This window comes from Bactrocera neohumeralis, chromosome 2 (assembly GCF_024586455.1).
Source record: "Bactrocera neohumeralis isolate Rockhampton chromosome 2, APGP_CSIRO_Bneo_wtdbg2-racon-allhic-juicebox.fasta_v2, whole genome shotgun sequence".
Taxonomy (NCBI): Eukaryota; Metazoa; Arthropoda; class Insecta; order Diptera; family Tephritidae; genus Bactrocera; species Bactrocera neohumeralis.
In genome coordinates, this window is record NC_065919.1 from 72120162 (window position 1) to 72142380 (window position 22219).

The following is a 22219-nucleotide window of genomic DNA, read 5'->3' on the forward strand; positions in this document are numbered from 1 at the left end:
CCGAAAGTGTACTTAAGCAGAAATTGTTGCAATTACAAGTTTACAACATAAACACACAAACATAAGCACACACACATTTATTATTAAATATCATTGCCCAAGGGCAGCAAGCACCATTTTTTATGCAACTCCTAAACTGTAGTAGGAAGCATGGGATTTTCACACTTTATGCGTGCATTGCTGTTGTCACTCTGACACAAACCTGTCAATTCGTATTGAGTGAGTGAGGTGTGACACGGCCGTCAACATGCTTTATTCCCCATTTCGGATCGGCTATCAGTTGATGGCAAATGTCTATCGCTCATCACAGCATCCGATACCGTGTAGTATATATGTAGTCTTCCGCCCAGTCAGTGAATGAGTAAGTAAATAAGGGAATTGACCGAGCGCAAAGTGAATACGAGTGAGATATTCTACAGTTGATTGCAAGTCGATAGCTATGATGTAGGTACAAAGCTTGTAAGCAAGCGCTTTGAATTATGAATGCCACGATATAAAGTTCGATAAGGTTTTTGTGAAAACACAGGCAAGTTATCAATATATTTTATTGTCAGAGTTCTGAATAGGCGAAATAATATACATATATGCTTTGAAAATTATTAAAATTAACTAATTCGGGTGTTTTTACCATTAAAAGAGAGAATAGAAGAATTCGAGTATATCGAAAAATTTGATTAATTCAACCGTTTTTACTATTTCAGAAAAGCCAGTAAAGCAAGAAGCAAGTATTCTTTGTTAAAAAAATTACTTGAATTGAAAAATTTTAAAATTTCTTTACATGGTTTCAAAAAATCCTAAAATGTACTTAATAACCGATATTTTTTCAATACTGAGTAGGTAGCTAGGTAGGAGTACAGTCCCTTTCGGGTTCCATTAACGCTAGATACACCGTTTGGTTTCTCAATGAAGCTACTTAACTCCGTTATGATTTCTATACATAGAGATTCAAGAATTGGTATCTGATGATGTTGTGATAGAGCTGGCACTCACAGCGATAGTGTAGAACCATTATCTGCGTTCCTTTCAAGATTGAAGCTGCGCCAAATATTATTATAAGGCAGGCACATATTTAGCGCTTGCTCTACAAGTAGCCAATATCCCGTTATGGCAGCTGTAAGTCTGAATATAATTTTCCTGGACCTATAAAATAAGTGCTTAGTTTTTGTCTGTCTTATTTTTGCCGTATCTGCTTCGCTATCATCATTTGGTTATAGATTTCAATCTGTTCTGAGCGATTTGTTCAAACCGTGTATTGAGCTCCCTTTTGATCTTTCCTAGCGGGTACGGTATTATCTCTGCCTCGGATTCGTCTGGGGAGGCTTCTGACTTAGCCAACTCGTCTGCTTTTATCGAAGATTATGGACAAGTGGAGTTGACCTGTCAGGGAGCCTAAAATTTTCCTACATATATTTCTTTGCTAAGCTGGATTTAAGTGGTTAGATAAGTTTCCTCGGGTGAAAAACAGCCTTTTTTCAACCATTTTTTTCTCATATTAAAAACGAAATATTTGATTAGAATTTTTATTGTTACAAACATACACTATTAACAAAGAAATTCTGAAATTTTTGGGAAAAAAAATTTAAACTCGGCCGTTGCGACGCCATTTCCGGTGACTCCTCGGAAAAAAGGTGCGCCCGGGTTGGCAGGATAACTCCCAACTGGATCATCTGAAGTGAAAAATACGTGTTTTAGTTAAAACCTTAACTTATAACTTCGACGTAGGAAAAAAAACTAAAAATTGGATTTTTGCCAGACATTTTTACAAAAAACATGAAAATTTCGCGATTTTTTTTTTTTTTAATTTCTAATTGAAAGAAATCCTGCGTCCAAATCTTTAAGAATTGTATTTTAAAGACCTGGGTAAAATTTCTTGAAGATCGGTTCTCGAGAAATCGTGCCACCCGACTTCGAAATCACAGTTTCGAGAAAAACGCGTTTAAAGACGGCACACTTAGGCTAGCTAACCTCGAGCGCAGAACTTCTCAAAACTGTATATCCGAAACTATTACTCGGATCAACTTGAAAATTTAGGACAATATTCTAGAAGTGTTGTAACCCCTTAATCATTGGTGACGACAAAGCTAGCAATGCCGACTGACTGTTTGTGTATATGGTTGTTTTCTATATACTCTGTTGTCCGAAGGTGCTAGCTTAGTTTGGTAGACGGAAAGTGAGAAAGAAGTATTCCTTTGAGCATACTGCCGTCCCTAAACCGCAGTCCATTTTGGGCCAGTCGGTTTAGATTGAGATATTAACCCCTTCCCCTGATAAACATCTTCTGCAGTCACATCTAGAGGCTATTTTGAGCTGCAAGTAACTCTTGAAATCCATCCTTCGGAGGATTTATTGAGTAGTTATCGGTATTTTCCGTGCTATGCGTATGCTATAGTGGTCCGATTTGAACAATTTATACGGAGATTGTGGCGTTGTCTTGAAGAATGATCCATGAAACAATAATCTATGAAAATTCGTGCAGACATCTCGTTAAATAAAAAAGGTTTTCCATACAAAGACTTGATGTCGATCAATCAGTTGTTATGGCAGCTAAATATTATATGCTACAATGGTCTAATATCTGCGGTTTCGACAAATATGTAGCAGTTTGGAGAAAAATGGACGTGTATATAGTTTCAGACGATATCTTAAAAACTGGAAAACAAGTTCGCATATATACAGACAGACGGACATGACCAAATCGACTGAGCTCATCAAGTTGTTCATTTATGTATACATATAATTTATAAACTCTTCGACGTTTCTGGCCGGGTGTTACGTACTTCGTGGGAAACGTAATGCACCCTGTTCAGGATATAATTACAACTTTTTGTAATAGCAGTTGCAAAATTCCACAAATTCACTCAAATTTCACAGATTATTGCTGCATATTTGCGAGTGCATCACTTCATTAAAATATATGCACCCACATCTATTTACATACATACATACTTATAAGCAAGATTCTGACGCTCTGCTATGCTAGCCACAAATTAAGCTAAAAAAATCGAATATCTCATTTCCAAGTTTCTCTATACTTTCAAATCGGATAAAATGTAGAATGCTTCACCCACTGCTACAGCCTCTAGCTGCATATACTTTTCGAAATATGTGTGCTGTGTTGGTCCATTGTTAGATTTTGCAAAATGCGTTGCAAGCTGCATGAATGCGTGTCACTTACTTACTTCACTGATATGGCAGCCATTGTTGTGGCATAACGTACGGAAGGCGAGCGTTTTGAATAAATAAGGGTAGAGTAAAATAGAGAGAAAAGGGAAATTGATGTAAACATGTATTGGTCGGCAAAATGCCACTGACAACGTTGCACATGCATACCATATATATGTAGTACAATATAGACGAGTTGCTGTTGGATGAGTGCGACTGAACCTTGCGGTGTTTGCGCCAACAACAGCTGAAAATGCTTCTATCTATTGAAGGACCTCAATGTTCCCAGGATTTAAAATTACTACCGAACACAGGAACACCACAGAATGCGCCCACATACATACATATATACATATACCAACTGCAACTAACCCAGTAGCATTCAGCTTTATTAAAGAATACCGCCTACAAGGAGTTGCCACATATACATAGGTGTACACACAAACGTGCAACACGATGCCAAGCGTCCAACCCGTCTTAATGAGAAAGTGTTTGAAATTGTGCTCAATTACTGGGACATAGTCATACAGCAAATGTTGTGTTTTGAGCCAATGTTAACTGTAAGACTGTGTCTTAGTGTTGCGCCAGCATACAGCGTGGGATCCCGTCTCCAACAGTTTCATAATAAATAATAACAAAAGGAAAATTATGTGTGCTATGTATGTAGGTGATATTGGTTTCTAGTTTGTAATTAAATGTGCAATAACAAAAGCGGAATAAAGTCCCGTTGACTTTTACAAGTGGAATAAACTTCATGATAAAAACGTAAGACAAAGCAAAGAAACCCACAGCATAAAGAAAACAAACAAGTGTGTCTGTTAAAAATTAATTAAGTGAATGTTTCATTGTCTGCATGCGCCAGAGACACTTAAATTGCTGCAAGTGCTGGAAAAACTGGAACAACTGGATGGAAGGCAGTAGAAGTCTAATGAACGCCCGTATAAAGATTATTTATTTTGCCACTAATTTGCCGAAAAGTAATCTCACGGTTTGTTGGTTCACTGCGGCAAGGTGTGATTTTAGCGCGTGAACAAGAAATTAAATTAAATGAAGTTCTTGGAGAAATTTCATTGTTTGGACTTAAACTTAGAACCTTCAGAGCGATTATTTGTTGGATTCAAAAGCCTTTTCCAGCGGTTTTATTAAATCTAGACTTGTTTTCTTAGTGTTTTTCTTAGTCGAAACAGAATGATTGTTTTGCATATAAGAAACTCTTGAATGTTCGACAAAGTCCTGTTGGATCACTTCGGCATTTATTGTTAAAATATGTACGAGTTTTCCATTTTTTGTAAGCCTTTGCTTTCTAGTTTCTTATTTCTGTCAAATAGCTTTAAAATCAAGGGCGAATTTGACACTAGCCTTCTTCTTCCGTTCCCACCACAGTCGGGTCTAAGTAACTGGAACGAACCCGGATTTTTTTTATACATCCAAGGACTAACCACTCGGCACCATTTCTCGAAATAGCTTCAGAAACGTTTTCTGTCACTACAAAAACAATAACAACTCGAGCTCTTAATTGCTCGTCCCTCGTTATATTCTCATACATCTAGGTGTTTTATCAATTCTTTTCTACTGCCGTAGATACCGCTTACGCAGTTATAGCCGAGTTTACCACAGCGCGCCAGTCGTTCTTCCTATTCACTGTTTGGCGCCAATTGGATATTCAAGCGAAGCCAGGTCCTTCTCATCCTGGTCTTTCCAACGGATTGGAAGTCTTCCTCTTCCTCTGCTTCCCTCGACGGCTATACTCACAGAGATGGAGTGTTTTCATCCATTCGGATGGCATGACTTAGCCATCATAGCCGCTGTCTTTTACAAGGAGCGTTCCAAAGCAAACAGGACTTAAAAAAAAACAGAACAAATGGTTTTTTCGGCAAAATCAATTTATTTTATTCAAAATAGTCTTCTTCTGCTTCAATACAGCCTTTTTGCATGGTCCAAAAGCATGTCGAATGAGTGTTTTAGCTCGTTGACCGGTATGGCCGCCAGTATGCCGGTGCAGGCCTTTTGAATGGCCTCTGTGTCTGCATAACGCTTTCCTTTCATGGGCAAATGCATTTTTCCGAAAAGGAAGAAGTCGCACGGTGCCATATCAGGTGAATACGGGGTTAATGGTCAAAAGGTGATTTTTGGTCAAATAATCGTCCTTCGAATGTTGGATTCTGAGCAATTTTTGGTCGTCAGTCAATTTATGCGAAACAAACCGTGCACACACCTTTCGTAAGCCCAAATGTTCGGTCAAAATGCGATAAAACGATGTTTTGGAGATGTTCAATTCCATCCCCATGAATTTCAATGATGATTTCGTTTGATTTTTGATGAATTCACCCACAGTTTCGATGGAATTTCCGGTGATCACGGATTTTGATTGGCCCACATGTTGATCGTCATTTATGTCCTCACGACCACTTTAAAAACGTTGAAACCACTCGTGCACTCTGCTACGGGATAGGCAATTATCGCCAAAAACTTGTTTTTTCAATTGAAACGTTTCGGTAAAAGTTTTACCAATTTTAAAACAAAATTTAATGTTCGCTCTTTGTGTGAAGCTCATTTTCGCACCGATAACACAAACATACTGTCACTTAAAACGCAATAACTTCACTTCTAGTCGACGAAATGTAATGAAATTCTCACTGGACAATCGATAAAGATAGCAGATAGCGCATCAGTCGACATATGGATGGTGCCACCAGAGGGCGCTAGATTCAAAAAGTCCTGTTTACTTTGGAGCACTTTGTTTGTTAATGTTGTTGCGGAATTCGCTGTAGTCAATTATCATAAATCTTTCTCTCGAAAGCTCGGTAACGACTCATCAGATGTTGTCATCGTCTACGCCTCTGCACCATATAGCAAGACGGGGTTGATGAGTGACTTGTAGAGTTTGGTATTTATTCGTCGTGAGAGGACTTTACTCTCAATTGCTTACTCAGTTCGGAGTAGCACCTGTCGCCAAAAATTATGCGTTGGATTTCGAGGCTTATAGAAGATTTTACCTCTATTGCTCTATTTAGTTCTGTAGCTCGGATTTTTTTCTTCAGCAGTAGATTGAAAAAGCTGCAAGATAGGGAGTATCGAACGGCTCGGAGAGGTCTTCTCTCATACAGCTCCGACAGGAGCTTTTAGTATTGCTCAAAGTCAGTTTACACAGCCGTATTAGTTTTGCGGGAGCTCCTTTTCGTGCTGTCAAAAGCAGCTTTGAAATCGACGAAGAGGTGATGTGTGCCGATCCTCTTTTCACTGGCCTTTTCCAAGATTTGGCGCCAACAAAGCACTGTCATCATTCTTGTATTCTTAAACTTTACTCCAGGCTTCTTTTTTATCAAGGTATATTCAAAACTTTCTGTCTAATTTCACTCATAGCATTTATACTATAACAACAATTTGTCAAAAAATTGCAATCGCTTCATCATACCGCTGTCGCTATTAACAGCGCCCTATCTAATCGAACAAAATCTACCTCATCACGTTCAAGCTCCAACATTTCATTTATAATCTTTAAACTCAATTTGGCAAGAAGTTGATAATGGAGAATTTTACAAAGTACTATATGATAGCTTACCATATCTGGTGTTAATTTATGGAAAAGCAAGGATATCTAACCTCATTGCGCTGCATGCATCGTTGGCAATTCAACAGCTAACCATAATCTGCTAGTGTTGTTGTGCTTTAAATCCAGCTCATCTCCTAGCTAAGCATAAAATTTGAGATGTACACACACACAATCACATGCATAGATACAGTAACGTATGAGAGTGTATGACATTGCCACCGTTAAAGCACACACACTCGTGCTTGTGTGTACTTTCTCACGCTATCAGCGCCGAAGTGTCGGCCGATAGGCAACGGAAATTTGAAGCCAGAGCTGCAACAGCGGAAGGCTGAGGGTGTAAATTGAAATTGTGTCGACTGGGCGACGTTGATAACAAAAGTGTCAAAACTGCGATGATGCTGCAAGCGAAATGAAATACTTGGCCAATTTGCAGATAACTACCACAGCTTTCTAATTAAAATTCAGCATTAATCCAGATGATTCAGCAGCTAGTTAGTTTGTTGGTTGTTTGCTTGCTTGGCTAGTCGTTTGGCTGGGCTGCTGCCATCATTTCCAGCGACTGCATCGATGGTCGCGCTCGATGGAAAAGCAGTTGAGACAGCGATATTATATACCGTTAAAAGGGATTTTGAGTGCGTGCAAAGTACTGCCGGCCGGTGCTGCTTATAAGGCGCAATAATGCTCGAATTTATGCCAAAACTGAAGACAGAATGTTACTTGAAACTAATGTTATGAGTTTCGGAGCATGGCCCAAACAGTAGCCTGGGGTATCATTGTTAAACTTTGACTGTATTCAGACTTTTGCCTTTTTGTTGTTATGTCTTATTACATACTTTGTTTTATCCACTCATTTCCTACCATTCACTTTATGGCCATACTTTTTACTTTATACTGCATCCGGTGTGTTGCTGTTGTTGTTGTTAAGCCTAAAATATTATTGTCATAATTATAAAGACCAACAAATGACGGTCGTCTCGGATGTTGGGTCTTAAATGCTATCTCAGCACATGACTAACGCTCAACAACGTCACACCGCCTCACCCGTTTTGCCAACCATCCGCAAATACTTGAGATTACTTGAATAATCTACGGGTGGCTAAGCAAACGTTCGCATAGCCGAGTTAGAGTTGAGTGACAACAGAAATAAGTCCGAAAATAAACAAGAAGCGACGAACAGCCATTGTGTGCATTCAAAGGAAGCTGTGCTGTGCTAGTTTGCCTGCGTGCGCCACATTTGCCTCAGACGATCCATTTGCAGTTGCTGCTGCTCCCTTTTGTTAATCATCAAAATCACAACTGAATGAAATGAAAATAAAGTGTCAAGTTTGTTGTGCGTTCACGGAAACGATTTAAGTAAGTAGCTTGAGGACGATGAGTGGGATGCCAATGATATTTGGTCAGCTTTGACACAACAAACACGCATATCTCCCGCAAGTGTCCGCATCTATGGGTACCTTCCCAAATTCGAAATTAATCCCAAGTGTGTGCTGTGGCGTTAAGGCATCGAAAGACTACAGACAGTGATGGCATATTAAAGGCAAACAGTGAGGCATAATCGAAGTTCAATTTGTATGTTTGAAGTTTGGATAACGGAGTTACACAAGGGCTGAAAACTTATTGTTTTCCGTTGATACAATCTGTGTTTTACCGATTTTTTAGAATTATGTGATTATTGAAGATGGTTGATATAATATCGCTAGACTTCAATCCTCACCACTCAGAAATTTTTGAAAAAAAAAAAATATATTTTAAACTCGGCCATTGCGATGCCACGCCATTTCCGGTGACCCCTCGGAAAAAAGATACGCCCGCGTTGGCATGATAACTCCTTACAGGATCATCTATAGTGAAAAAAAGGGCTTTTTTTAGTTAAAAACTTAACTTATAACTTGGACGAAACAAAAAACAAACCCAAAGTTGGATGTTTGGCAACATTAGATTTTGGCAACTTAAAAAAAAAGAAAATTTTCGCAATTTTTTTTTTCAAATAGTTTTAATTTGAGAAAAAATTCTTCCTCCAGGTCTTTAAGAATTGTGTCTCAAAGAATTTCATTAAGATCGGTTGAGTACTTCTTGAGAAATATTGCCAAATGACTTCAAAAACACAGCTTCGAGAAACACGCGTTTAAAGACGGCCGACTTGGCCTAGCTAGCCTCGAGCGGACAAGTTCTCAAGGCCGTTTCTCCGAATTTAATACTCGGATCAACTTGAAAAATTAGAACAATATTCTAAAGGTGTTGTAGAATTTAATAAGATAATAAAAAAACGAGTTTTTGAAACCCATGTAACCTCTTTAAAATCAACTAAACTTCTCATGGATATGAACTAAATGAACCACAGCAATTGTTCAGCAACTATTCCTATTTAGCTTTGACCCATCACTAACTCTTTCAGTCTTCATTCTCTTTTTACTACAAAGAAGCAACGAGATATAAGTGGAGTTATTCTCGTACCTAACCTTTTCTATATTTTATATTTATATTCTGAATAGGGCAACATCCGAAGTTCGTAACAATCAAGAACGAACATCGGAGATCATATAAAGTATATAAAAGATTAGTGTTCTAAGCTAAGTCGATTTACCCATCTCCGTAATACGCGAAATAGTCCCTCAGTTTTTGGGATATCGATCTGAAATTTTGAACCCGCCCTTTTCTCCTCAAAAATCTACTCATTTGTTGGATTTGGCGTTATCGGATGACTATAGCATATAGCTGCCATACAAACTCGGTCAAAATCAAGTTCTTATATGGAAAAACTTTTTTGTTTGACCAAATATGTTTCCGAATTTCGGCGTAGCTTATTAATAAAGGCTACAATCTCGGAACTAATTGTACAGATTAGACTACTATAACCTATAGCTGTCATACCAATTGAACAATCAAAAGGTCAAGTTCTTATAAGGGAAAATTATTGACTTGATGTATCATCTTAACGAAATTTAGCATATATTATTGTCCATGCAAGACAAAGACGGCATTATATCTCCAAGTCCACGATTTTACTTGAAGCAAAATTTACTCCGCCATTTCTACAAAGTTGCCTACTGTGCACGCAATTTCTTTGTCGCTGCCAAACGCAGAAAGCATAAAGAGGGTCGCTGTGCTTTCTCAGCAGCCAATTTACGTTTCCTAGCACCGAACATTTCATTAGCGCATATCAATGACGAAGAGACGATTTGTGAACAGATAATACGGACTACTTAAGCAAAGTCGTCAAATAAAGATGAGCAGCACCGTCAGCGAGACCGACAGCTGAGCTAGTGGTACCCTGTAGTGTTGCTGCAAATAGCATTTTGCTCCGGTGTGAGGGGGGAAGAGTAAATGAGAGTACTATCAGCACTGAGCTGCTTATTAATTTACTTACTATTTTGTGCTGCTTCTTGTTTTTTTTTTTTTTTGCATTACAGTTAATAGGCCTCCACTTTAGCGTCAAGTACTCAAGGAATAAATGTAATAGCGCAGAGAGTGGTGAGTGAGGTAGAGCCAGAGTAAAGTGCAAACGAATTAGGTTTCAAGCACTTTGGGCACTTTAAGTGAGTCTTTCCAATTTAAAGTCTCCAATTCAGTCACTTGGCGATGAGTGGTTATAAGAAAATGGCCGAAGTGAAATTTCGGTCCAAACGCCGAGCTTTTGAGGAGCAACTATGCTGAAAAAGAGCCAACACTAAACTTACATTAAGCAGGTAGAACACGTTTTAATAGTCGTTTATTTTCATCACTGAAGATCCGCGGCAATGATGGCTACTTGAGTCGCGCTGCTGGCCCTTTCCCCTCTTCACTCTCCTGGCCTTTTCGCCTCTTCACTCCTCTTTCTTCGCTACTACCACATTAAATGTACCACATTATTTATTGTATTTTTACCACTATTATCCCGTCATGCCGCCAAGTAACGGTAACAGCTATGAATAGTTTATAACTTCGCTATCAGCGAATTTAATTCAATGGATCGTTACAGTTTTTATTACTTTATCAAATTACGTCAAAACGTCAATATTTCAATATTGCAAATCGCACGTTCATAAAGTTTGTCTACTTGCCGCTGACGTGCCGGCATGCCTTACTGTCAATTATGATGACAGTGCATTTGCGGTACAATAAAAATTCGTTGCCATGACACATCCTCTGTAACTCTGCAGCGCCATAGAGGTGTTTTTATACGCGCATTGCTACCGTTGTCACTCCGCTCGTCGCGGCGTTGAGTGGGTGGAGCTGATAATTGGCTCGCTGTCTGTCTGTGGTACGGAGTGCGTATTATCGTTCATTAAACTATTGTCCTTTTCATCATTCAGCTTTTGGGGTGGAGTGTGGTGGTGTAATATTGCGGTTGGTAGTAAAATACTCCATAAGAATGTACGTGGAATGGGTTTTGATCTAATGAATCGATATGAAATTGAGATGGTTGCTTTTGGCAGTTCATTATTCATTCATGCTAGCGCCATTTATAGTTGTGTCTGTGTATTTGTTGCGACATCGAAATTGCTTTCCTAGCATCATCAACTATTTCAATGTATTTTTATATGATGGCAATGTTTATTTTATTGCCCTAATTTTAATTTGATTTCGCCGTAGTCAGCGCGAGTGCGCTTATTTAATATTCTAATAACAAGTTTTTATTTCCTCGGCTACTACGTGCAACTGGCGGCAGTAGAAATCGTCCAGTTTTATTTACATTCGCTTATTTTGTTGCAGAGCTAGCTAATTTAGCTTTCTTGTTCTTGTTTTATTTTTTGGTTTTTTTCTTTTTGTATATAACAGGTAGAAATTATTTGTATATTGTGTCCATAAACCTTATGCAGATGACAAATTATCTACGATTTTAACGATGCTCATAAAAGCTATTCAGTACTGAGGTTCCGGGGGTACGAGTACAACAAAAAACATAATTATTTTTTCGTAATTTATTCATTGCTCCAGGTCTCTCATGTAGATCATAAAAAAAATTATTGCACACTTAAAACCTAAAATAATTGATAATTAAAAAAATAATAACAAATACAAAAAAGTCTTTTATTTTATTTCAAACAGCATTAAATGTCAGTTTTTATTAAAAATAAACAACTTTGACGTTTTTCACGTTTCTATAAACACAGCAAATTCTTTCTAACAATTCATTGCCTTCCATTGTGGTCACCTTTAATGAACATTGTAGAGGGTGTATCGACAATATTTTTACTCTCGAGAGGACCATATAAAGAAAAAAGAAAATTAATAATTTATATAAAATAATGATCCATTTCGAGGCAAAAATGTTTTTCGAATCGGGAATATTCTTTTTTTCTGTAAGTTTTTAGTATTGTTAGTGACATCTATGCTAAATTTCACGTCAAAATATTCATTAGTACTTGAGATACGCGTCGTTTTGTGAGGCTGTGAATTCTTCGATTTTTACTAAGTCTGAATTTATTGAACAAAGAAGTGCGATAATGCCCCATCTCATACTGCATCGGTTATTCGTGATCATTTCGCCACATTTTAAACCAATATCGTGCTGCAACCACCGCATTCGTCTGATTTACCTCACAGTGTAACTCTGGCTATTCAGGAAAGTCTCCTGTCATCAAACACTCGTCGAGGACACCCGTTTTTGTGTCAATTGAGGACATAAAAGTTGTATCTTGCAACCAGCGGTAAAAGAAGGCTGTGATGGCCATCACGACGGAGGATTTTTGCAAGTGCTATGATAACTGGAAAATTCGTTGGCATAAGTGTATTGCAGCGGGAGGGGACTACTTTGAAGGAATTTAAATGGACAAAATTCAAATATCAAAAATAATGAAAGCTTGGCGGCCGCAGTATAAAAATTTGGGCGGAATAGTGTTGTCAACTGTGAATCTTAATTGAAATAGCGGCAAATTTAAATCTTCTCTAATTTTGGGACACCCTGTATAACTGAACAGGTTACCGGCCAACGATTTTGCATCTAACGAAAACGCCTTGCTAACTCTTCAAGTTGTTTTATATAAATAATCTTCAAGCCGAATTAAGATTACTTGATAAGGAAAAACAATACTTCATGAAAATCCTTTTCTTGATTCTGGTCGAACAGCTTGCACGGTAGCTATATGATATAGTGGATCGATCTGAACAAAATAATTAAAGATTGTAGCATTGTATTCGTGAAGATTTATTCGAAAAAGTAAAAGAGCTTTTCCTATGAAGCTTGATTTCGATCGATCAGTTTGCATTGCAATTATATGCTAGTGGACAAAGCCCAATTCCTGGATTTTTGTTTTCATTTTCAAAGACTTGGAACACGATACATTGGCTTGGTGAAACAGCATTTTCTTTTTCTTCAAATATTTTCGCCGATTTCGTGCTTCAAACAGTCCAATAACGCAAAAAAATATTCCATGCGCATCCCAAATTATAGACGCCATAACCTTCCCAGCCGACAGTTGCATTTTTCCACGCTTTGGAGCGGGTTCATGTGTGCAGTCCACTCAGATGACTGTCGATTGGGATTTGGGGTGAAATGATGGAACCATCTACCATTCATTGTCGCATATCTACTCGGGCTTATTACGCTTGAACATCTCCAAACACTGCTCAGAATCATCAATTCGTCCTTTTTTTTTTGTCAAAAGTGAGCTGGCGCACCCACAGATCTCTCTCAAACCCAAATATTCGTGAGTTGTACGATGTACACGTTCAGTTGATATCTTTGAATGCCTGCTTCCTCGAACAACTTCATTTTACGGTCATCCGACATTATTTTATCATTTTTTTTTTAATTTTTTGGGGGCCCACTGCGTTCAGCGTCTTCGGTGCTCATTTCACCACGTTCAAACTTAACATACCCATCCTTGATGTTTAATTTCTTGTAAACTCGTCATCCAGCCAAGTTTGTGCTTCAACTGTATTTTTCCCCTGCAAAAAGCAATATTTTATCAACACATGAAATTTCTTGTTAACCATTTTTTTTCACAACAAAAAAAGTTCACTCAAAATGGTAATGAATAAATAATAGATAAATATCATAAACTAAACATCTGAGAGCTGTCAAATTTATACACACGACTTTTGAAGATTGGGCTTAATTAAAATCATATGGATTTAATTATAATAGCGCCATCTATGGTTAGCCTTAGGACTTTTCAATTGACTTGTTATAACACAGTGTCCCAACGCCTTTTATTTTGTATCTATCCAATCTTCATTCGAGAAATCTCAAACCTGCATACAAATTTTCTCATATAAAAAAATTTTCTACACATTGATTTTAAAATGAAAATAAATTCTTTTCTAATAAAAAAATTGAAACTGACTTATTTTGTGCAAGAACAGGCCGATGTTGTAGATTGTATATACCCAGTCAAGCAGAATTTTATGTCCATACTATTCATGTACCTATGTGTATACTTTATAACTGTAAAATGTGTTAAAATTCATTTAGACCGACAAAATGTCAAAATTCCCAACACAAGTTTTACATGAATCTTCAACAATAATAGAGAAACTTGCCGAAATCACAGCTGCAATGTTGCAACATCATTCCGCTAAACTTCCGCAATGCCCGCATTTTCGCTTTCATAGAGCATCATTAAAATTCATCATGTCACAGCCAAGTGTTTGCCATGAAATCATTTGTTCCGCCAGCACGCCAGCAATAAAACTGCTTGACCATGGCAACCTAAGCAAAGTTCGAGATTGAATGAGATTTCGCAGCCAGCCTGCCGGCCGGCCGGTGGTATGTCGGTATTCAAATTCGTATCACAGTCAAAGGTTTTAATAAACGAATTTTATGGCAAATGCCGGTCGCATGCCAGATCTCAAACATTGGCAAATAAAATATCGGCTCCTTGGTGATGGCATATTCCGCCTGCTGCAAAAAGCTGGAACCTTTGAGAACGTAGCGCGTGCCGGTGGCCTGGGCTGGCGTTGACTTTATGACAGTGGGGTCGACTGAGTGCTTGTAGCTTTTGTTGCTAGCCATCTGGAGGCATTGTGTTTGATAACAGTTTGCATACACACACACACACACACACACACACACACATATACGCACTTATACGCCTATGTATGTGTGTGTGTGTCTTCGTATAAATCTTGCGCGTGGCTGGGCAGCCGCATACTTGTATTGCTGTTGATGGTCGCAGCTGGTCGAGTCCCTTTTAAAAGGCACAAAATGAAATCCTTTTTCCCTTCTATTTACAGTATAAACAACACTTGAAATTTCTTGTAGTATAATCACAAAACAACTGTACGTAGGCAGCAGATTGGAACGGAAGAATGTCGGTGCATGCGAGTGTATACGCGTACGCACGTACGTTGATAGGAATAAAAAGAAAGATAACGGCGCTCTAGCAACGGTAGCAATAATGGTAAACGAACGACAAACGACAGGGATAAGAGCAATAATAATAATAATAATAATGAAATATGCTTGCGGCAAGAAAAGCGCATATTGGGCATGGTATCTGTGTACCGACATCAACTGCTTGAACTGACTTGGCTTCTTGTCGACGACAGACACTCATACGCACATACACACATACACCCTTGCATATACTCATACTCCCAGCGTCTATTGCATATGCAGGCCACAGTATGTGGTGTGGAGGTGCGAAGGCACATATTGTTGGGCTATGATATGCGATATGCGGCTAAACACACACACACACACATACACTTTGGCCTTTGAGTGACACAGCAAAACCGCAAATTAATTACAAAGCGTATTCAAACAGTTATTGACCATAATTCATTAACCATACCAACCGCCGAACCCGGTACACCCGTACACCCAACACCATCTGCCAGCAACATTCCAGCGTGCAGCCTTCCATCGCCCCGAAATGCCATAGCGGCATAATTTAACTCTGATTGCTGTGTAATAATAACCGTTACAGGCGGTTGAAAGGGCTGAAGAAATTAATAATTTAATATTTAACCACAGCGCGTAAGCGAGGAAGAAGCGTTTTTGGTTATAGTTGCGAAACCGCCGCATCGCTCCACATACTTTGTTCGCCATTTTTTGTTAGCCATGTTGCAAATTACATCAAATTAGTGTAACAAAAATGTGGCAGCATTGAAAGTCGCTCGCCTGTGTATATAACCTATAAATTCGTGACCACAAAGTTCCAAAGTTTTACGGTTTTTATGTCGTCAAGTTAATTTTGATATGTTTCTTAAATATTTTATTGCTTAACTGTGCGCCGGCCATTAGGCACAAAATGTTGCAGCAATTAACCCTTGTGCGCATTAAAGTATTTATTACGTAACAAATGAACTTATGCACCAGCTATGCTACGAATTAGTAAGGAAGAAATTTTCGTAGAACGAACACGCTTCATTACTTTCCTTAATATAGTGAAATGCCAAAAATATGGAGAATTAAAAATTGTGATGTTTCCTACATTAATTTATTCATTAACGCTTTATATTAAATTGTGGTGAATTTAATTATTGAAAGGTTTTCATCTTTCCATTACATCGTATGCAAGTGTTTTCTTAAATTTCTGTTGACGTGGATTTAGTATGAGCCTAATTTTATTTTGATTTTAACTTTACAGTAAAAATGTACATATGTTTGTAACTATGTAGTATTAGACCTTTAGTTTCGGTTCTTGCGCGTTCGAATTGAGGGTTTTCGATTTCATTCGTGATTAGTATGCCTGATGTTTTTACGAATATTATACACAACACTTCATTTAATGAAAGGGTTGATGATAATAAATATCAATCCTCACCAATTTATATTAAAACAAATATGGCAAAGGTTAGGCTATAAGAAGGATTTTTATAATGACAAAAAAGCTCTCGGGTAAATAATATTTAAAAAAACGTATCTTGCTAAGTTGGTAGGACTGTCCTTAATTACTATGCCGAACATGTGGGCGATCTGTCAGCCAGTTTATTTACAGCAGCTGCTTAAGTCGGCACACATCAAAAGTGCGTTTCGATTTTTACAGTGGATAAAAATATCGAACAAAGAATTTGTCTCAAATTTAGTATTTCTAACCAAATTTCATGGTTTACGATGATTCAGTTTTATCAAAAACACAAGCCTACGAGTGGTTAATGCCTTCAAATACGATCGAGAGATCGTTGAAGATATGTCTCGTTCAGGACGACCTTCGACCTCTTCAACTGATGAAAATATTAGGTTATCAAATATCTCCTTCCCGCTTTTTTGCTCTTTGTTCAATGCTTTATAAAAAGTGTTGCAGTGATCGGATTTAGTTCAAATATGCCGTTTCGTTTGATAATGTGTTTCCATCTAAACGACAACTTCATAATACCCCTTGTAGAAGCCCCCTCTTTATTTGCGAAGAACTGGGACAGCCACTTTTCACAAGCCTCTTTTGTGTTCAAATTTACACCAACAAGGGCGTTCGCCATGGACAAGAACAGGTGGTAATCACTTGGCGCTATGTCCGGGCTATATGGTGGATGCGATAAAACCTCTCATCCGAGCTCCCGTAGCTTCTGACGGGTCATCAACGAAGTGTGTGGTCTGGCGTTGTTCTGGAGGAACACTACACCCTTATTAAAAAAATTAAGGATATGATATCATAATTGAAAATCCTCAGACAAGTGTAGAGAAGCAAGAGAGCTCGATATCTATCGCGATTCCGTTTGATTGGTTTTGGTGGTTATTTTGTGTATGAAACGCGTTCTTGCTCGACTCCTCCCGATAAAGCTGAAATTTTTCAAAAAGAATACCGTAAACAGGTTTCTTTGAACATGTTTGATCTTGTGAATTCCGATCCCTCATTCATGGAGAGCTTTACAAGTGCCGACGAGACATGAGTTTATGAGTTTAACTTGCAAACAAATCAACAATCATCGGCATGGAGGGTAAAAACAATAGCCGAAACCAAAAAAACCACGCCAAAGCCGCTCAAAAATTAAGGTTATGCTCATTTTTTCGATATTTGTGGTTTGGTGCATCATGAATTTTTCCTGAAGGGAGAGACGGTCATTAAGAAGTTCTAATTAGCCGTATTGAAGCGTTTGCTTGAGAACATCCGTCGAAAATAATTAATACAATCGATCAACCATCCTATTCACCATATCCGTGTGTCTCCCAAACACAAATTGGCCCTCCGTGGAACCCGTTTTCCGTCGATCGAAGAGGTAAAACAAAATTCGCTGAATGAGCTGAAAGTCATCCCAAAAAGCGATTATGATAAGTGTTTCGAAGACTGGAAAAATCGTTGGTAGAAGTGTATTACATCTGTGGGGATTACTTTGATAACGAATTTTATGATACTGTAAACTTTACAGATTAGTCCAAATTCAATTTATTTAAATCTGATTTGTATGGCGTAAGTAAGCCGAAGCGTTGAAAGATAAAAATTTAAATAATATTGTCAAGCATGGTGAAGGCTGGACTTGTTTTCATCTAAGCAATTATATGAAGAATGGACTACTATAACATTATATAACAATATACTACTACAATAATATGATAAAAGCAATATAAACAAATAATTTTCGTCAGTATCTAAACTCAATTGAAATGTTGGCTATTGCTTGATTCCGGACCCCCGAAGCAGTCTGTTTTATTGGTTAAGGAATGGCTGTTGTATAACGTAAAAAAGGGCTGCCACATCCTGTCCAGAGTTCAGACCTCAATTCCATTGAACACTTTTAGGTCTATAAAAAGACGATGCATGCTATGCATAAAACAATGAAAACCATAATAGTGGGCAGAGGTGCATATTCATTTTTCTTAAAAAGTGCTAAAATATCAATTTCTGTGACAATTTGGCGACAAAAAGGACTCATTTCGAATTTTTTAATCTTCAAAAAAAAAACTTATTTTTTTAAAATAAATTTCGATTACATTTTGGAAATTATTATACTATTAGATATTATCTTTTTCTCACTTTTACATGTAACTCAAAAGTTTTCATAGTTTAGGAGATAAGTCATTTCAAAGTCAAATCATTTCCCCGCACAAGTTTAGTTTTTGTGTTCACTGTATAAAAACGTTCTACCAAAGCAAACGCGGATACTGAGGAATCAATTGGCTGTTTAACGGAGTATTGTTGACATAGTAATGCCACAGCTTTTCTGAACAAAATTAGGCCTAAAGAAAAAATATTTTGCGGCTTGTCTGATGCCCAAAACAACACTTCGTTTATATGAACTAAAACTAAGTGCTTTAAGAAAAAGCAGCGCCGAAGCATCTCTCATGCGTAAAATATTAAAAAAAAAAAATGTTTTTTGTTTTTGTGAAATCAAGCTACTAAGCTACCGGCCGAAAATTTCAAGAAGAAACACAGTTAAAACCACTCAGAAATATAAAAAAAAACAATAAAAATCGAAAATATTTGTAGAATGCTTTGATTTAGCTGTATCTATCACTTTTTTATGGCACAGAATTTAAGTATTTAAGAGAAATTATGAATTTTCAATGGTTAAAGTACTTCACAAACAAAATAACAAAAATATTACTGTTTCTCAAAGTAATATTACAATTACTAAATATGAAAGTAAAACTTAAGGGGTTAGGTGGATTTCAGAGGTACAAAAAAAATGTAATTTTACGATTTTTTTTTTTGCAATATAAACAATTATATATATCAAAAATGTAATATGGGATATCAAAGGTAAATATTTGAACAATATCTCCTGAAATTTTGATATAAAAACGTTGAAAATTCAGCCATTGAGACCTCATCTCGCTGGGCGTCTCACAAAAAAAGTGCTCCCGCCGTGGACAGCATAACTAAAATTAAAAAACCAAAAATATTCCGTTGGTACAAATAAATATAGAGGAAATAAAAAAAATAAAATTTTAATTTTTTTAAATTTTTTTGGTAAAATTTTCGCTATTTATTAACTTAAAAAATAAGTTTTAATGAAAAGAAACAAATTCTTCGTTCAATAACTAGATAATGTTATTTTAAAGATGTGAACACAATTCGAACTAAATCGGACCATAAATTTTCGAGAAATCGTGTCCACCGACTTCAAACATGGAGTTTTGAGAAAAACGCATTTAAAGTTGGTGCGATACACCGACGTGGCCTGATTGGAAATCCCGAGGGGTCTATCTCTTAGAATTTTACTCGGATCGATTTAAATTTTTGGCAGAATATTTTAAACATATTGTACTATTGTATTGTACTAACAAAAATTTTTTTTTGGAAATTTTCAAACCTACCTCGCCCCTTAAAGTTTTTATCTGAAAAAATATATGTAGATATAAATTGGTATTTTAATATGAAAAAATATTTTTCTGGATATTGAAAGCTAAAAGCGGTCAATCTGCCAAATAACCCCCAGTACAAACAAATAAAAACGATCAAACGGCTACACAGTTTTGACAAAGTATTACTTACTTGGCGGCTTACTTGTGAGCAAAAGGTGGCCAACACATGCGTTACGTATACGCAGTGGTGATCATTAAAGACGACCACTAGCAGCATACCTACCCACATATATTTAATTTGCAAAGCATAAATGACAGTTTTATTGATAAAGTTGGGTGCAGCACATACCTACACACATAAACCACATAATATTTATTGCACCCGCTGACCACATTTTCGCAGCTACTTTCGACACTGGGCTCTTCTACAACACAACATAACATCTATATGTACATATGTATGTATGCAAAAATATATATGAATCTTCTACCGTAGTGATTGTATATATATATGTAGGTATATATGTATATTATACTTTTCAAGAGTTTGCTACACCGCGAAGAAGAAGTTGTCGATGTGTGTGTGTGTGCGTATGTGTGGTTTGTCGTTATGTTATTAATAAAGTTTTTCCCTACATTTTTCATTTCAGGCTTTGCTACACACTCACGATGTTGTTGCCCGAGACGTTTACGGTGAGGAGGCACTGCGCGTCACACCGCCACCAATGGTACCCTACATTAATGGCGACGAAATCGATAATGTGGACAACGGCGAATTGCAGCACGTAACCCGAGTGCGTTTAGTGCAATTCCAGAAGAACACCGATGAACCAATGGTGAGTACAAACAATGTCGCAGTCACAGGCAAGCCTCGCAGCTAAATGACAATTCTTCTGCTATTTAAGATATAAAGATATGAATGAGGCTCTTAATAAGATTTATGTGTAACACACTCATATGTATGTGTGTAACACATGTATGTGTGTGTATGTGTCTTTTGCAATGAGCAATTGTGACTACTCAGCGCTAATTTTATAATTGTATAAATTTCTTAAGGGCATAACGTTAAAAATGACCGAAGATGGACGTTGTATTGTGGCTAGAATAATGCATGGTGGCATGATACACCGTCAGGCAACGCTGCATGTTGGCGACGAGATACGGGAAATTAATGGTCAGCCTGTTCAACATCAATCTGTGGGCCAATTACAACGCATGCTGGTGAGTGCCTTGCAAACATACATCCATTTATTTATTTATGCTGCGCTAATGGTTGAATAAATCGAAGTAATGAGTACTTATATGCTTATTTCATTTCCTTATTTTCTCTCTTTTTGTTTATTGTTACAGCGTGAAGCGCGTGGTTCGGTTACCTTTAAAATAGTTCCTTCTTATAGAAGTGCTCCGCCACCCTGTGAGGTATGAATATTTATTTAATCATGCATTTAAAAGTCTATAGCTTTCGCCGATACCATTTCTTTTAGTTTAGCGCATGTAAAATTCAAAAAAGAAACAAAAACAAAAACAGATTTGTGATATGTCCTTAATGAGCACACTCCACGGCGTAACGACACTTAAGAATTGAAATTCAATTAATTGCACTTAAGTATTTAAGAATTAGTTTGCGCACTATTTCATATTTATATTCTTCTTTTGTTTTACAAAAATTGGCTAATATCCCTTTATTTGTATACTTATTTAAATAGTCAACTTTTATTTTCGGTATCGAATTTCCAATTAATTGTAGTTGATTTCTCATAATGTGTTTCTCATATTTTCCATTAACATTACTTTTACATTTCTACACTCATGTACAAATGCAGCTTTTCAGGATAAGACCAACTCCAGTACTTGTAAGTAAAATCAACATCATTGTAGCTATTTCTATTAATTGCTTATGTAAACAAGTGCCGCATAACGACAGTCATATTTTGTATTTTGAAGAACTGGCACTAAATACAAAATTATATACATTTTATTCGTTAGTTTGCCTCAATGTCTCCAAAACTAAAGGGCAGTTAAAAAATATAAATAATATATTTTAGATCATCTGCTGATATTTATAAAAAAAAGTCTATAACATTCCTAGAAATAACACAAAATATAGTAGTTTTGTCATGTTAACATGCGAAAAAGGACATTGACATTCGACATTGAACAAAGAGTGGGTCAGTTTAGCTCAAATTTTTTGCTTCTCAAGTCACTTTGGGTATTTTATCTACATTAATTGCATACAATTTTAGCGTCGGTGTGAAAAAAGCAAAGTCGGTGGTTAGCCATGTCTACTCTGCATACAGGTCACTATTCTTTTAAGCTTATAGTTAAGCATATTTTTCAAAAACGGGCGTATTGACATATTCCCTTAGCGTAATGATTGATTTCTGAAGCAATAAGAG

At 37.1% G+C, this 22219-nt stretch overlaps 1 protein-coding gene across 8 annotated transcripts in view; it reads left to right on the forward strand.

The window, feature by feature from the left end:
- The window catches only part of LOC126751455 (peripheral plasma membrane protein CASK), a 98937-nt gene that overhangs the window by 60815 nt on the left and 15903 nt on the right, over positions 1-22219 (forward strand). For 5 of the 8 annotated variants that reach the window (XM_050461733.1, XM_050461757.1, XM_050461765.1 and 2 more), the window contains 4 exons: positions 20474-20659; positions 20880-21044; positions 21174-21242; positions 21647-21676. In XM_050461733.1, the coding sequence (XP_050317690.1) occupies positions 20474-20659; positions 20880-21044; positions 21174-21242; positions 21647-21676 (450 nt within the window). The remainder of the gene's footprint in view (positions 1-20473; positions 20660-20879; positions 21045-21173; positions 21243-21646; positions 21677-22219) is intronic. The other 3 variants (XM_050461741.1, XM_050461749.1, XM_050461791.1) reach the window with 1 other exon arrangement.